This window comes from Borostomias antarcticus, assembly GCF_949987555.1.
Source record: "Borostomias antarcticus genome assembly, chromosome: 21".
NCBI classification, from domain to species: domain Eukaryota; kingdom Metazoa; phylum Chordata; class Actinopteri; order Stomiiformes; family Stomiidae; genus Borostomias; species Borostomias antarcticus.
The window spans coordinates 5474082-5492332 of NC_140254.1; the positions used below are offsets into that span (position 1 = coordinate 5474082).

Genomic DNA, 18251 nt, shown 5'->3' on the forward strand with positions numbered 1-18251 from the left:
ATGGAGGACTAGGAATGAAAGATGGAGGAATAGGAATAAAAAATGGAGGACTAGGAATAAAAGATGGAGGAATAGGAATAAAAGATGGAGGACTAGGAATGAAAGATGGAGGACTAGGAATGAAAGCGTGAGAAATAGAAAGGGCGAAGGAGGAGCCGTACGGAAAGTAAGAGATGAGGGAGGATGCAGTGATGTGCCAACAGCCAGACAGCCAGTCCTGTCTCCCAGATGGAATAAATATCAAGGCGTCTGGAGAGCACAGTGAATCATCGTCTTTCTGTTCTGGAACATGAACAGTCACTCGTCAGTCAAGGTGCTCTGTCAGTCAGTCAATCAGTCAGTCAGTCAGTCAGTCAGTCAGTCAGTCATACAGTCAGCCAGCCAGTCAGCCAAATTATCTTAAGTCAACCAGTCAGTCAGTCAGTCAGACAGACAGACTGTATTGTCAACCAGTCAATCAGCCAGGTTGTCTGTCAGAGAGCCAGTCAGTCATCCAGGTTGTCTGTCAGTCAGTCAGTCAGTCAGTCAGTCAGTCAGTCAGTCAGTCAGTCAGACAGGCATGTTTTCTTTCAGTCAGTCAGTCAGTCAGTCAGTCAGTCAGTCAACCAGTCAACCAGTCTGTCAACCAGGTTGTTTGTCAGTCAGAGACAGTCACTCCTCACTCAGCCCCATTCTCAGTCAGCTAGGATCCTCTTGGATGAACAAGACACCCAGAAGGCTTCCGATGATCCGCCCCCACAAATCCCATTCCAAATTTCTATTCTGTGATCCGGCGTGTTCCGTTGGCCATTGTACCCTTTCATTAATGACTATGTGACTGGCAATGAGAAAATTTCATTAAGGCTCTAATTCGCAGTCACCTGGGCTCCTTCAGAATCTGCCCTGTTCCGTTTGAGATGGAGCAGGAACGGGCTGAGATTGATATGCACAGTCACAGTCTGCAGCACTAAAGGTCTGTGGCTCTGAGATTGAGCAATCTCAACCCATTAGGTGCCAATGAATTATGGCTAATGCATTCTTAAACTTTTATGCAAACACGCGCTCTTGCGCTCTCGCCTACGCTCAAAAGAAGCCCATTTCTCTTGGGCACACGCACTCAAGCTCAAGTGCACACGCCCGCTGTCTCACACACACACACACGGACACGCGCACACACACACACACACACACACACACGTGCGCAAATTCACACGTTCTGCCATTACATTACGCTCCTTCATAAAAGCTTGCATGGATGGGCATTAATATGTGCACTATTAATCACACAATCTAACTAATTCTCACACTCACTCACTCACTCACACTCTCTCTCTCTCTCTCTCTCTCTCTCTCTATTACACACACACACAAGCACGCACGTGTACTCACTCACACACACACGCAGACACTTGTGGAGGGTGATGCTGCTCTCCTCCTCTCTCCAGTCCGACAAACAGCATCACCATCAGTCAGCAAGGCTCCGACAAACAGCAATTACCCCAATCGGCAGATAACGAGAGCACGGCCATCACTCACAGCCAGGACGGCCCAGACATTACTATGGAGGAGTCATTCATCTAGCTCCTACCTCTACTGTGAATTAGACCTGCGCTCTCCGTGTCTACCTGGTCATCTGGACAGGGCCCGGGTCAGGTGGAGTTGGGGCTTAGGCTGGGGGCTGGGGCTGAGTTTAGGGGCTAGGGCTGAGTTTAGGGTTGGGACTAAAGCTGGAGTTGGTGCTGGAATTGGTGCTAAGGAGCTGGAGCTGGGTCATGAATTAGTTGGGTTCAAATTCAAATTGCACCAGTTTTTAAACATGTGGCGTTAGGGAAATGGACGTCGAATGTGAACCGTCACCGTCACACAAAACCGTTTCCGTTCTTTGGGCTTATCTTTTAATTCGGTCCTACATCAATCTTCTCTGCTCGTGGTTTTTGACATTCTGTTACAGCGCACATCATATTTCTGCTCGGGAGGAATTTCATCAGTCCTGCTGTGTTATTCCTTTGAAAGCCTATCTGGATCTGAATGACTAAACACTGGCATGTTAAATCTGTCTGGATATCTATCAATCCAGACTCTCATCAATCTTTCCACTGTCTCTTTCTCTCTTGCCCCCTTCAAGAGCGCTCGGCCCATCTGCCTCCAAAAACACAATTTCACTCCAAGAAATCTCTCTTTTTTCTACCTGTGTAATTGTTCACTTTGTTTGCCTGCCATGTCCTATTTCTTCGCTTTTCTCCCGACTACAAATCTATCCGTCTGCCCAGATGTCCATTTCCTTTTTATTTTCCTATTTCCCTCACTCTGTCTGCCCCTGCAGCATGTTCTCTCATCAACTCCTCTTCACTCCTCTTCCCCAATCTATCCATCTGTCTGGTTACCTCTCTCCTACCCTCTCCTCCCTCTCTCTCTCTCTCTCTCTATCTCTCTCTCTCTCCCCCTCCCTCTCTCTCTCCCTCTCTCTGGCTGCTAGTTGACTAGCTATCTGGCATGGGGTCACTGCGGCAGATGCAGCCAGGCTGCTAACATCTGCTTCCCCCACCCTGCTGTATCACTCCCCTCCTGATGAGCTAACCTCTTTAAGTCCCCCAAACATCCTTTACTCATAGCTGCCTTAATCTGCAGCTGGGCAGATGGGGTCTGGAGAGGACAGGAGAGTAGAGAGGGGAGGAGAGGACAGAAGAGGAGAGAGGGAAGGAGAGAGGATAGGAGAGGACAGGAGAGGAGAGAGGGGAGGAGAGAGGATAGGAGAGGAGAGAGGAGGAGAGAGGATAGGAGAAAAGAGAGGAGGAGAGGAGAGGAGGGAGGGAGAGGAGAGAAGAGGGGAAGGAGAGAGGAGAGGGGAAGAGAGGGGTGGGGAGGAGAAGAGAGAGGGAAGGAGAGGAGAGAAGAGGAGAGGGGAGGGGAAGAGAGGGGAGGGGAGGAGAAGAGAGGGAAGGAGAGGAGAGGAGAGGAGAGGAGAGGAGAGGAGAGGAGAGGAGAGGAGAGGAGAGGAGAGGAGAGGAGAGGAGAGGAGAGGAGAGGAGAGGAGAGGAGAGGAGAGGAGAGGAGAGAGGGAAGAAGAAAGGAGAGGGGAGGAGAGGAGAAGAGAAACTGCAGTGCTACCCTGCCTACTCCATCTCTCTGTAGCTTGGGCAGCAAGGATAGAGTGAGTGCCTGTTTGCTGCTCCCAAATGGTTTTTATTAATGAGGTTGAGTTTTTCATTGCCTCCTTATGAGAAAATGTGCATTCATTGTTTTCTCAATCTCAGCTGCGACGTTTAGTTGTTAGTCTATTTCAAATTCCATCTGAGTGGGTTATGATGCTGATAACCATGGTAGAAGGGGGACATAGAGGGTCTCTGCCAGGACTAAGGCCTGTGGTAGAGTATATTGGTAGAGTATATTTGGCGCGTTCATTTCTGAGGACCTGCAGAGCCAACCACAGCCTACGCTCCAAAGGAAAGCAGGAGACGCTTTGTAGTCATCTTTTGTACGGGTACCGCAGGCTTAGGGGGATATGTGTGGTCTTTGTTTTCTGTGTGCCTTTAAGCTCTGGGTTCACTGCCACGTCTCACTGTAGAGGTAACATTTAAGAGCAGCAAGGGAATGCTCTAACAACAATTGCTCGATTATAATTCACGTCTGCCAGACAGGCAAGCACACACACACACACACATGCACACGCATACTGTACACACACACGCACGCACGCACGCACACACACACACACACACACACACACACACACACACACACACACACACACACACACACACACACACACACTTCACAACTAAGTAGCCCAACAACAAAAAAAGCCAAATAATGCATGTTGTATTTTACCAAAACCCCTTACATAACCTACTGGCCAACAACACTTACAGGTAAACCCTGGGAGAGGTAAGAGAACTCAGGCCCTTATCTACTGTACTAAGATCCCAGATAAAGAGTGCTAAATTGCGTTGGTCCATTAGATTGCACATTTAGTTGGAATGCATTTTGCAGGTGATCTATCAAGGATAATTGCGTGAATGACAAGAGGTGCATAAGTGTGAAGACGGCCCTATTTAAATGAGGGGTATTGCGCGTTGTATCCCACAATTGCACCATGGCAGAGGAGCAGCAAAAAACGCAAAAGCAAACTCGACGCGTCAAAGGAGCGCTCAATGATGTTCCTCATTTGGTTACAGAACTGGAGTCATGAGGAAGGGCTGTAGGGGATACGCGCTCTCCTAAAAAGGAACATGACATATGAACTGAGATGATGCTTTGGTTCTGTTCAAGGATGGGCAAGGTTAACTGACTAAACGTTAACCGAACCTAAAAGGACTGGATTTCCCCTCCCATTCATTTACCCCGACCCACACCTGGGGAAAAAAGCATAGCATGTAGGCCTATTTGACAGCCTGTAAAAGTTAAAGGTATGTAATATGTGGATTATTTCCCCCATCTAGTGTCTAAAGATAAGAACTGCAAAACACAACGAATTGGTTGTCAAAATGCCAGAGAATGCACTGTTTCAGTCATACTGTGATAAGATCTTCACTCCGAGAGGAACATACCGTTACACTAATCAGTAATCACAATCAAGTATTTCAGAGTGCCATGTAATAAGTTACGTTAGATGCTGTAGTGTGGAGATAACGTTAGGCCTGGCTATGCAGACTCCAAGAAAGATAACGATAGCTAGTTAGCTAGCTTACCGGTCTAGTAGAAAAGTAGCCATGTCACCATGCGACTTCATCCCATGAAACTCCATAAACTCCGTCCAACGAGCAAAGGCTGGCCCGATATCTATCCGACTTTTGCTCCTTCTTCGGTCACTGAGCTTTTGAGATTCGTATCGCACGATTCGCCGGGGCTCAGGCGGAGAAGCAGGACGACGAAACTCAGCCATTTTACCAAATGTTTAGCTGAAAAGAGTGAGCGGAAGTGGACGGAAAAGCTGCCGTTTTATAGTCGCACACACACTAACCAACATCTATAATGCTACTAATTCATGGAAGTATAACATTAGCTGGCCAATGCTAATCTCACAGTGGTGAAGCTAGAATAGTACCTGGCAACCCAGCGCGCAGTACCAACGCTGTAATACTATTGGCTGGTATGATATCAACAGAGTGTCATTGTCGGGCCGTCAAAATTTCATAATGTAATAATTTCAGACAAAATATCATTTTTTATGGAAAAGCAATAGTTTTACTCTGCAGCCTTCGCAAAGCCCTATGGATGTATTATTTTTGAAAAAATTAATCCACATATTACATATTATACCTTTAAACAGGCCTACCGTTGCCTATTTGAAGCCTGATGAACAAAAAGATTTGCAAAACTAAATAATAGTTAAGCCTACTGCAGAGCCCAAACATAAAAAATAATAAAATGATTCCTTCTAGCATGAGGTTTTTCAGGTTTGATAAGTCACTGAGCGTGTGCTACAATTATGTATTTGTATTTTCTCCTCCATATTTTGCCCGCTAGGGAAGCCACGCTCCGTATTACATATTCATTTCGGCCAAAGTACTAATTGGATAGAGCGTGCAAATTCACTCACTTGAAGGACGCAATCCTCCATGCACACCATTCATAGATCACCTTGCACATTTATTTGCGGGTATTAAGGCATTTGCACACATTTTTATATGTGCAAAACTTTAGTAGATAAGAGTAATGTGTGTGTGTGTGTATGCGTACATGTGTGTGTGTGTGTGTGTATGTGCGCGAGCGTGTGTGTGTATGCATACATATGTGTGTGTGTGTGTATGTGTACATGTGTGTGTGTGTGTGTGTGTGTGTGTGTGTGTGTGTGTGTGTGCGCACGCAAGCGTGTGTGTGTACATGTGTGTGTGTGTGTGTGTGTGTGTAATATGTACACCCAGAGGCAGCTCACCTTGTTCACCTCCAGGATCTCCCTCCTGTCCTCGGTTGCCAGGCGTGTCTGGCTGGCCGAGCGCTCGTCGTGTTTGGAGCTGTCGTCCTCCACATAAGGGATCAATTGCTGTGGATAAACACAAGAAAGGACTTTTGAGCTTTTGATTTACTAGCAATTTAATCAAAATGAGTCAACAAATCACTAAAACGGCTTCATTATTATTATTAAATCATAGCTGTACTGTAGAGTCTGTGTTGCCAGCTATGGACGATCTCTTGGCAAGAATTTCAAGCTTATATAAAATAATTATCATTTATCAAGACACTGAATAAAAATAGTCATTCAGGGCACACAGCAGTGTTAGCCCTGAGAGGTGAAAATGGGTATTCTGTGTAGCTCTTTCTCTCCTCGCACTTCTCACGACAGCATACCTTTTAAAAGCTGCTTGAAAGATCCCTACCACATTTCAAGGCTGCTTCATGTGAGTGCTTAATTCATTTTTAAACACCCTCAGTGCTTGACCGTGTCTGCTTGACACTAAGCTGAGAGTTGTGTTTGGTGCCCTCCCAATATCCTAGAGCTCAGCAGACTGCTCTGCTTTAAATCACACTGACACCTACTGGTGGAAAAGACGGTGAGTTAGAGATCTGGGGCTCTGATGTAGTGGTGAGACATGCTGGCACTGCATCACACACACACGCATAAACACCCACCCACACACACACACACGCACACACACACGCACACACACACACGCACACACACACACCCACACACACACACACACACACACAGAAAAAACATGAACATGAATGCGCATTCATACATTACACAGAGACACACACTCACATAAACTCACACACAAAAACATATGTAGCACCCACACGTGTACACAAATGCACGCACAGACACACTTGCACACAAGCACACCTGCACGCACCCACATAGAATGTGGATACCAGGATACCAACACCAATCCACTTAAAAGAAAAACTCTCGAATGTTCTCACAACCCCAACGTCCATTTGGGTGCTATTAACATGAAGGAGAGCTACGCTGTGCTATGTCGGTTACATGAGAAATAAGGCGGCCATTTTGTGCTTAGGAAAATAAACAGCTACAACACCCTTGTCAAAACACTGGCATCGTTCTGAATCAAGATTATAAACACAGATTAGCTACAGCACTAAAAACAATTACCGGCAAATGAAAAGCTTTTCCAGGTGAAAAAACACTGCAGGGTCCAGAACAAATCTGTCTGGAGTGCTATCCTAAACCCTAACTGGCTCATTCCTGTTTCACTGCAGCGTCGACCTGAGGCGTAGCAACTGGCAGAGGCGCCTGCACACAGCCAGCGGCAAGTCTGCCGAGAGGCTGGGGGAAGCAGGCCTGGGGGGCTGAGAGGCTGGAGGGGCTTGGGGGGACTGGAGGGCTGGAGACACTGGAGGGGCTTGGGGGGACTGGAGGGCTGGAGACACTGGGGGACTGGAGGGCTGGAGACACTGGGGGGGGCTGACAGAGGGACTTGGGGGGACTGGAGGGCAGTGGTGACACTGGGGGGGGCTGACAGAGGGACTTGGGGGGACTGGAGGGCAGTGGAGACACTGGGGGGGGGCTGACAGAGGGACTTGGGGGGACTGCAGGGCAGTGGAGACACTGGGGGGGGGCTGACAGAGGGACTTGGGGGGACTGGAGGGCAGTGGAGACACTGGGGGGGGCTGACAGAGGGACTTGGGGGGACTGGAGGGTAGTGGAGACACTGGGGGGGGCTGACATAGGGACTTGGGGGGACTGGAGGGTAGTGGAGACACTGGGGGGGGCTGACAGAGGGACTTGGGGGGACTGGAGGGTAGTGGAGACACTGGGGGGGGGCTGACAGAGGGACTTGGAGGGGATTGCGGGCCTGCGAGGCTGGAGGGCTGCAGAAAGGCGAGCATCAGCAGATTGAGCAGAGAGCTGATCAGATGTGGGGTGGGGAGAGAGTACGGAGAGAGGGATGTCTTGGCAGCCCTCTTGCCAAACCCTAGCTGTCTGACTCTCAGGGGGAAGAGAAGACATGTGCTGGATATTATATTATTATTACTCCGTACTTGTCATGGGGCCAGAAAATGAAATGGTAGGAAAATGGAAAGGTATTTTTTTCATACAACAATCCCTGGGTTGAGCCAAAGACATGTTGACTTTTAAGGTGAGAGCTGATTTTGGCAGCATAAAGAGGAAAATGAAATGTGCGGGGTAGAGAGAGACAGACGGACAGAGACAGAGAGTGTGTGTGTGTGTGTGTGTGTGTGTGTGTGTACTGTACGTACATGCCTTTGTGTGTGTATGCCTCTGTGTGTGTGTGTGTGTGTGTGTGTGTGTGTGTGTGTGTGTGTGTGTGTGTGTGTGTGTACATGCCTCTGTGTGTGTGTGTGTGTGTGTGTGTGTGTGTGTGTGTGTGTGCGCGTGTGAGTCATAACCTCTGTCTCCTCCAACCCAGGATGGATGTGGTTTCCCGCCGGTCTGACAGAGAAGAATGGGGTAATGAAGTTCTCCAGGGCTGCGTTCCGAATCGCATACTACCCTACTATATAGTATGCCAAAACAGGATGAAGTATGTCCCAATACATAGTATGCCACATGCAGTATGACAAAAATACCAGTATGTCCTACTACATCCGGTCGTATTTTGCAGTATGCAAGCCAGCAGGCTTTTCGGGCTATTCTGACCCACAATCCTGTGAGCAGCTTAATGTGCGTCACATGTGCGAGTCGTGACAGCTGTAGACGAATGTCGCGTTATGGACAGCGACGGATGTGGGCAAATTTCAAGGCGCAATGTTATGACAAGGTAGTATGTCCCAATTGGATGCCTACTGCTTGCAAAGTACGTACTGGTAGTAAGAAGTAGAAGTATGCGATTCGGAACGCAGCCCAGGTCTCCTTACGTAGGACGGACGGAGAGAACGACAAAAAAAAGAGAGGAGAAAAAAAAAAAGAATGGAGCAGGCGGGGGAGAGATGGTGTAGATGAGATGACATGGCCGCCGATCACAGTGCAGGAAATGCCAGAGCATCAAGGACCTTATTAATTGCCTGAGGGGGAGAAAAAGTGCTGACGTCTACATCTCCACCAGCTGTTCATTACCGAGCCTGCTGCTAATTAGGCCGGCATGAGGTCATAGTGTCTGAGTCATTGATTCCACTTCCTGTTTGAGGCAGCCAATAAGCAGAAGTGTCAGGCACCTGAATTCCACGGGATGATAAATGGTGGCCTGCGAGGGCCAAAATCAACATCCTCCAGACAACATGCGGTGGTGAGGTATTGGCTGGTCAGCAGTAACTGTGTTCGGGCCTTGGGGGGAATACTACACTTAAACAGGGTGGCCAGATACAGTCCACTTTACATTTTATCCAAAGGGACTCACAGTTACCAGGTAGTGTTGGGGTTCAAGAACATGTTCACTATTCTGGACTTCAGAGCCTATTCTCGGCCTGTCTTACATGAACCTGACACGTAGAGACTATAACTTCCCCGATGGCCTCAGTATTGAGCTAGCTACAGTCGTTCTACGAGGCGCACACTCGGCTACAATGGAAGTTAAATAGTGAACTTTCTTGCTCAAGGGTATAATGGTAGGCAATGATTGATGGGAAATCGAAGTCTCGAACCAGCAACTTTTCGGCCATTTGTGTCCACACTGTGGAGTAAAGGCTGATGTGGTTTACAGCTGCGAATGAAAGCGTCACATTGGCTACACCGCGCCTGGAGGATTTTATTTGAATGTCAAATAGTCCTGCTGTGTGATTCAATCATAGCTACCAATGTGTACCAAAACCTATAATTCACTGCGCAAAAAGTAGTATAAGTAGATTGTAAAGTCAATCATCTAAGTACTGGTTCAAACTACTCTGTTCCCTCAGCCTGTGTACTTATGAGTCATGTAAGGCAAATCTGTTCGAAATCCATTTAGTTCAAAACCACAGGAGGGACTAGACCTGCTAAAGTCAGGATAAATAAAACCACAGAACAGCCTTACTGCAGCCCCAGCGCTGTCTGCATGTGGCTCTGCCTCAGAGTGAGTCAAGGCCAGCCCTAAGTGGTGCAGGGTGTGTGGAGGTGGGTGTCCATAACAGCTGCTAAGGGGCCCCAAGGGGACAGAGAGGAGCAGTCAGAGGGATGTGGAGCTGAAATGAGCTAGACCTGAGGGAGGCTGTGGCAGAGATAAGAATCCCCCACGGCCTCCTGTGACCTATTTCCTGTTAGTTTCTTCTTCCCACCCCACACACTACAACGTCGGCCATTTGCTAGGAAACTACAATCCAGTCTCAGGGCGTTTTCTCACCTGTTAATCCGCTCTAGTCCACATATTTGGTTCACACCAGATTCGAAAATTGATACATTGTTTCATTTTTGAGCTGGTTCGGTCGCTTTCACACCTATTCTTGGGTTCTTGTCGGGACCAATTGACGGTACGGTCGTTTTGGTGCGCACCCGAGTGTGGTGGCTGCATTCACACCTGCCCAAACGAACCGCACCAAGGGGGAAAGAGAACTCTGGTACGGTTTAACCAAACTAAACAAGGCAGGTGTGAAAGCACCATCAAATTCTAACAGAGGCTTAAAAAAAAATGTCCACGTTTGCATCAACAAAGGTAGCAAGGTCAAACTGTATGGATATACGTATATATCTTTACTATAAAGAGGTGAATGGACCGACGGGTGGCCGGCCGAGTTTGGTGTGCAATGATGATGCACCAAACTTGCCATTTTCAAACGTCTTAATTGCGCACCAAATACGGCGGAGCCGAGAAATATTGAGTTTGTGACGGATAAAACTTAGCCCTTACAGTAGCCTTTTCTAGTTCCTATTCCAGAAGTACTACGACCACGCTAGGCCTTAGATAGAGTATGAGCCATAGGCTAGCCAGTAAATATTCTTTCTTTCTTTTTGTAAGGATAACGTGTCTTCGGTTATCACTCCCTCCCTCCCTCTGTTGAATGTTGACCTACATTTCTCTGTTGGCACCACAAGAGGCAGTAGTCCCAGCACACCAAAATAAAGAAGGACACCAAAATCAACACATCGATATCCACTGCACAAGTAGAGTAGCGGTGAAAGCAATGGACTCCCACGCGAGAGATTGGAGTTCAAGGCCCCGGTGGGGATGATTTAGTTTAGTTTAGTTTATTGGTTTAAAATACAGAGACAGTGCATATTAAGGAACATTTCTGTAAACATGCCAGTTTAGCCAGATTGGCTAATTTTCAACCGTAGTCTCTGGGGCAGGTGTCATGAGCACTACAATAACTAAAACACAGTAGGAAGCAGTAAGTTACTAAGCCTGCTGATAAAATACATTACAACACATTAAAACATTAAAATACATTGAAAATACATAAAATACAACCCCTCAGTGAAAATGGTCGCACACTTGACCATCTCTCAACCAAGATTTTAAGTTTATTTTAAAAGAAATGTATCTTTCATACTCCCTGAGCCGTGTTGGCAGACTGTGGAACTACACAGTCCCCTCTACCAACAGACCAGGTATGTCTGTCAGTAGATGCTTTCTGTTTTATAAAAGTACAGAGAGGGGGAGGAGCCAAGCCATGTAGGATCTTATAGGTAAGGCAGGCATCTTTGAATTTAACAAATTGGTTATGCTATGACAGTGATGATGGTTGATTGTTTTCCTGTCTAGTACTTTCACAGCCTGATGGTAAATTACCTGTACAGATCTTAGTGTTGTACAAGAGGCTTGTGTCCAGCTAGTCAGACAGTATGACAGATGTGAATAATAGCATTAAAATACAGCGCTGCTGCTTTTATTGACAGTGAGTTTCTGATGTGACGGAAGTTTGATAAGTGAAACTTTGCGGTGTTTACTACTGACTTGATTTGTTTTTTAAATGTAAGATTGGAGTCCATTTTTATTCCGAGATATTTATATTCAGACACGACTGTCAACTTTTCTCCTGTGACATAAACATCAGGTGATACGGTATTCATCAACCGCTTTGTGAAAAACATGCAAACAGTTTTCTTGGTGTTTAAATGCAGACATGAGTTAGTCAACCATTCAGTGACCGATGTCATTGCCGCTGTTAACTTGATTGCAGCTTGCTGCTTGGTTGCTGCATGAACATAAATGACCGTATCGTCCGCATACATCTGGATGTCAGACTCACTGCATACAGACGGAAGATAATGTAGAGACTAAACAACAGCGGTCCCAATATAGATCCCTGGGGGACACCAAAACCACAGCTAAGGGCAGAGGATAGCTCACCATTTGCCCTACCTTCAAGATAAGACTTCCTGTATGTGATGGTATTAGGGGAGAAGTTGTACCGAGAAAGCTTGGTGAGTAGGACACCATGATCCACAGTGTCAAAGGCTTTCTTTAGATCTAAAAATGCGACTGCAACAACTCCCCCCTTATCAAGCTTAGTTCTAGAGAAAGCAGATTGCAGTCTCTGTTGAATGGTTCGACCTAAAACCAAACTGCATGGACTGCAATCCGACGGAGCTGTTATTAAGGTGACTTGTCAGTTGTTCTGCTATATGTCTATATTTGCTATATTTTATGGGACTATACCCTAAACCTCCACATGTTCATCCTTTCACTCCGACCTTTACCCCTTGCCTTATAGGTCAGATCCTGTCCCAAACCCAACCCTTATTCTAACCCTAACCCACACTAGCTAGGCAGCTAGGCACCAGCTAGACATGACACTGTGAAAGCAGCAAACGTTTTCCTTTTTTGATATTGAGCACATAGTGGACGAGTGCTTTATGTAGCTGCAAGCTAAGCTGCCTAGTTAGATGCCAAGGCCAAGTACTAATGTTTTATCTTCGACCATCTAATACATCTACACATAATGAGCAAACCCCTGTCGGTATTTCTGTCTGTCTGTCTGCAGAGGTGCAAACTCTGGCACGGTTCATGATGCGGCCACCTACCGGTTTCCCAGCGTGTCTGAACAATCTGTAGGCGCGTGCAGTATTTCTTCCATCATGTTACATAGCCTCCAGAATAATATCTATTTTTAACAAATGGCCATTGTTCGCCTGGTTGGTCCAAATGTTTTCGTCAATGCCATCATACTATAATGGTATGAATCTCTGTGTATGTTTGTATGTATGTTTGTTTTTCGCTTTACAGAGAAAATTGCACAGGGACAATGCGAAGTATGGGGGCATAGAGAGAGCGTTCAAGTGTGAGGTGTGAAGCTGGGATTGAACCGCAAACCTTCAGGACTGACCTCAGGGGGTATGGGATCCAGACCCGCACAGTTCTCGTTGCATTTGTCGTAGACGAGGCGCAGCTTGCGGAAGAGCACAGAAAGCATGCGCAGGTGCTCTTGCAGTTTCCCCAGGCGGTCCTGGTGGGTGTTGGGGTGGTACGTCACTCCATTGGGAAGCTGGGCGATAAGGAAGCAAGTCTATTAGAAACAATCAACTGTGATATGGCTATGGCCTTTGGAGCTGAATGGGCCATTATCAGGGACACAGTTGAGGCTAGTCCTTGAATACAAAGCATGTCAACAGAGATATCCATCCAGAAAGGGTTTTCTTATTCCTGGACTGGGATTAACCCACCATAAGGATGGACAGTCACTGTGCTGTGCAGCTAGATAATGTGAATGTCTGTAGATAGATAGGTACTTTATTTATCCCCAAGGGTTAAATTGATGTATTATCAGTACTCAATGAACATACTAATAGTGTAGTAGCTGTGTGATAACACTGTTTATAGTATGCAATAAGACATAGTAATGTGTATGGCCTTGACAAAGACTATATTGCAGAGTGTATTGTTTGGCTTATCTCTAGAGCCTCGCCTCGCCTCCCCTCAGATCATATACTGTCATATCATCGATCTTTATCAACTGTTCTTGTGCAAGAATGATAACCTGTGTTTGTACTGACAGGTCCTAAGCTTTTGGCGTTGCTCTGTCTGATGATCAACAATCTTCACAACACAACCCATCGCCTGGAGCAAGTCATACCTGTGAAGAGTGCAAGTTCTCTTTTGTTTTTTGCTCTTGGATATTAGAAACAAGTCACAACAATGCTGTTCACACATTCTGTGGCGAGGCCGTAACGTAATGTAATGTACTACGGTAATGTATTCAACTTTTCTTTTCTTTTTTTACATTTGTTTGCAGAAGGATCTTCTCTTTGGCACCAGACACAAATATCAAAACAGAACCTGCCCTGAACCTGAATCTTCAAACTGGCCATCAGAAGGGCAGAAAGGTTGAAACAGTTGCTTGGCTGTCTGCTGATGAAACACATCCTGTTTCAAAGAACACAGCGGGCTATGTTCTCTACTTACTTCACAGAGAGTGAGGTTTGTACCCCAGCACAAGATTTGATAAGGCAAGAACAACAGCTACAGTAGCTCGGTGGCAAGGTTTGTAGTAGTAGTAATACTTCTGTTACACTTGGCTCACTGTCTCAATATGACATAGAGAAGAGAGGCATTCCTCCCTGTAAGTAAAGAGGAAATGCAGTGTAGAGAAATGCAAACGGCTTAGCTTGCACTTCTCTCAGCTCTAACCACATTAAACATTACTGTTATCTGGGGCTCCCCGGTCGCACATCAGGCTAAGGCCCATACCATGAGGCTACAGTAGAATGCTGCATGTGCTCCCCTCTCTCTCTCCCACATTTCCTGTCCATCTACACTGTCCTCTATAATAAAGCAGCAGAAATGCACCCCCCCAAAAAATACAAAAATATAAACATTACTGCTACTGTATCTGACATGGGGTGGGAAAATAAATTCTACCTGGTTCCGCAGAGGCAAACCAGGGTTGCACGATAACTTTCTAGATTCCAATGAATATGCAAAGTGAAGGTGCCGTCTAGTAGAGTGATGAAGTAATGAAGTCACATTGACGCAGGTAGGGCGGTTTGTAGGTGTCTCTTCATGTGTGGGGGTGCGGGTATGTGTGCATGTGCGTGAGTGCAGGAGTCCAAATTCACTTTTTAGCTCACCAGCCAAAAGTCTGGTAGATGAAAACATCAACCCGCCAAACCAAGCCAAAAAATAAAATGTATACACACAAGCTTTTTGTGTCGCATAGACAGCAGATTCCTAATGTGTCACAGCACAGGTGGGGTTGCAGTCCTGTTGCAGTCCTGTCCCCCACTATCAATCTACATTGACAAGTAAGTAGTACTCCACTAGCTATTCCATAGGAATGAGCCCTATATGCCAACTGGACAAGTTGACTTTGCTAGCTACCTACCTAACCTAGCTGTAATGATATTGTACTGCTTGTCTGCTGTGCAACATATCAACCAAAATGAATTTCACAAACCTGGTCACCTCCGTCCCAGCGACAGCACAGGGCGAGAGGTCATGTTTTCGGTGGCATGTGTGCGCATGTGCATGTGTTTGTGCAGGCATGCATTTGTTATCAGGATTACGCAAAAACTACCTGGACGGACTTCATGAAACTGGGTGTAGCATGGGCCAACTAACAACCTCTTACATTTTGGAGCGTATCCGAATCAAGGGTCGGGTTCACGGGCCGCCCAAACACAGATAGCTTTACTTAAACACATTAGCATGATCGATAAATGTATACTCTCAAAAATGTTGTTGTATAACTCAAAATTAGCACAAGCACAGGTAATACTTCCTTGGGGCTAAGCCCCCCTAAACCTAAAATCCTAGTAACGTCCCTGTTCACAGCATTTTGTGACACATAGCCTACGGCTGTCAAACTGCTTGACTAAACTGCTTCCAGCGAGTTTAGCTAGTAACATCTAGTAACAATATGGGCGTGCGTCTCTTGAGTCATTAATCAGACTATGCTCTGTAACATGTTAACGGGAATATGAAAGGAACTCATGTAAACACCTTAATCAAAATATTTGTCTTATTTAGAATAAGATCAATAGTCAGATTATTGCAGCCCATGTAAATGTGGTCAATCTCAAATAGTTGTTAAGTTTGTTTGACTGACTCAGACAATATGGTTAGCTACATAGCTCACAAGAGACAGCCCCAATCAGCTAATGTTAGCATAGCTTTAGATGACAATAAGTTTACTTGCTGTGAATACATTGGTTCACCAACACCTGTCAACATGACAGAAACATTAGCTCATTAGTAGCCTAGCTTGGGAATTAGCTAATTAGTAGCACATAGCTTGGGAGGTAGAGTGGCGGACTGGGAATCGCAAGGTCCCTGGTTCGATTCCATTCCTGGCAGGGTGCCAAAGTGTCCTTGAGCAAGACACTGAACCCCAAAATTGATCATGTGCGACACGGTGGCGCAGTACTTAGCACTGTCGCCTCACAGCAAGAAGGTCTCCCGGGCCTTTCTGTGTGGAGTTTGTATGTTCTCGGCGTGTTCGCAAAAGTTTCCTTCCATGCAGAAGAACAGATGCTCCTCACTCCTGTCCCTGAGCAGGACTTGGACTGAGCAATTGGACTTGGTCCCCGGGTGTCAACGACGAGGCTGCCCACTACTCCTGGCTGCCCCCGGAGGACAGCTTGGATGGGATAAATGTGTCACTAATGGGATAAATGCATCTGAATGGTCACTGAGTGGAAGTTGTATGAGGACAACTTCCACCGGCGACCACTGAACATGTGTGTTGTGTGTATCACGTGTGGATAATATTTTGTTTATGATGTACAGCAGCAAGCAGATCCACAGAGTGCTTTTTCCTGCAAGATTCTATCTACACCCCCAGGTTCATTCAGTTGTGCGCACTGCACTGTATACCAAGGCTGTTTTGTTACATCTCGCACTGAGCCATCAATGCTGATACTGTATTTTATTGCGAAAAAGGTTGTCCGTGTTTTGATCCACCAAGGCTGATATTTTGTTAAGCGCTGAACCAACAATGCTGATATTTTGTTGCAAAAGACTGATATTTTGTTGCAAAAGAAGCCAGACTCGGGTGGCTTCCAAACGTACATGCCAAACAAAAAATCAACCCACATTTGGCGTTTGGCGGTTGTTAATTTTGAATCCTGCATGAGTGTGTGCATGTGTGTGTGTGCTTGTGTGTGTACTATCTATCACGTGCCACTCTCACCTGCATGTTCCTCAGCAGCTGGAAGATCTCCATGGTGCGTAGGACGATGTCCTGCACCGTCTCCTGGCCGATGCGGCACAGCGACGCCGTGTTGACGTCCCGGGCGGCCTGGGCCTGCTGCCCGCCGAACGGCGTGGAGGTCATACAGCCGGCAACAATGGGAGGGGTTGTCATGGAGACGGCAGAGGACCGGTGGGCGTTCCAATTAGCTAGTCTACACGAGCACACCTGGGCATGCCTAGTCACGTGGTGCCAGAGAGACAGTACAGGGAGAGATAGAGAGAGACATACAGACAGAGACAGACAGACCAATGAGACCCTCTGACTCAGGCTGAAAATGGTCGTTATAACTATGTAACGTTAATCTAAACAATTACACATCTTTGTAAGGTAAAGGATGGTGAATAAAAAACTATACAAAAACTATTGCACTTTTATAACCTTGCTACTCTGCACCTACTTACAGCAGGTGTAGCTATTGTTGTGTAACAAGATGAAACAAGGTGAGTTTAATTGCAGCCTTGTTACTACTATTTAACTATAAAGCAATTACCAAAATAGCATGTAGGAAGATGTTAATAAAATAATACAACGCCTACATTTCATAAGGAATTACAGTTAAAACACACATTCAACTCATCGAAACCATGGTACAATAAGGATGGTCAACTACAACATTGGGGGCTAACTGTCTGTGTTGATGGGCTATCTCTGGCATGTTGGTGCTAACCTTATCTTAAGTCTGTTACATTGAATATACTTACCAGTTCCAGGTAAATGTCTCGCTTGAAAGCCTTCAATAACTAGCTAACGGATTTGCTTACACGGCTATACAATTCAGGTTGCACCTGTGCATGCAAGCATTCTAGCTAAACGAATAGCTAACGTTAGTTAGTTAGCTAGCTAGCTTTGTAGCTGGTAAGGGCTAGTTGGCTAACTAGCGAGCTAACGGTAGTGCTACTGTACAGACAGGACTGTACAAGACAACAGCGACAGTTTTCCAGGTACTTTTAGTATCCTTTACGTATCCTTTTTCAAAGTAAAAGCAAAAGCTCGAATGACAGCCATCCTTGTTCTAATGCTTTAAATGCGTAAAAAGTGGTGATAAAGCCTGTAGTCTCAATGTTGATGTTTGTTATCATAGCTCTCTCTCTCTCTCTCTCTCTCTCTCTCTCTCTCTCTCTCTCGCTCTCTCTCTCTCTCTCTCTCTCTCTCTCTCTCTCTCTCTCTCTCTCGTAGTTGCATCGCGAGACCCTCTCTCGACTCACTGTAAGTAATGTAAGTATTGCAGTCAGAGTGCCTCTATAATAAGTCTAAGTCATTTTCAGCGTTTGAATGCGCTGATGTATGTTGGATGAAGATGACTA

The 18251-nt window shown here is 46.1% G+C and overlaps 1 protein-coding gene across 1 annotated transcript in view; it reads right to left on the reverse strand.

Annotated features, from left to right (window-relative positions):
• The window catches only part of med30 (mediator complex subunit 30), a 28857-nt gene extending 10834 nt beyond the window's left edge, over positions 1-18023 (reverse strand). Inside the window, exons 1-4 of the mRNA XM_084455457.1 lie at positions 17649-18023; positions 16885-17122; positions 13084-13242; positions 5855-5962 (exon numbers count right to left, since the gene is read on the reverse strand). Coding sequence (XP_084311583.1) covers positions 5855-5962; positions 13084-13242; positions 16885-17058 — 441 coding nt within the window. The 5' untranslated portion in view covers positions 17059-17122; positions 17649-18023. The remainder of the gene's footprint in view (positions 1-5854; positions 5963-13083; positions 13243-16884; positions 17123-17648) is intronic.
• Between the last annotated feature and the right edge of the window lie 228 nt (positions 18024-18251).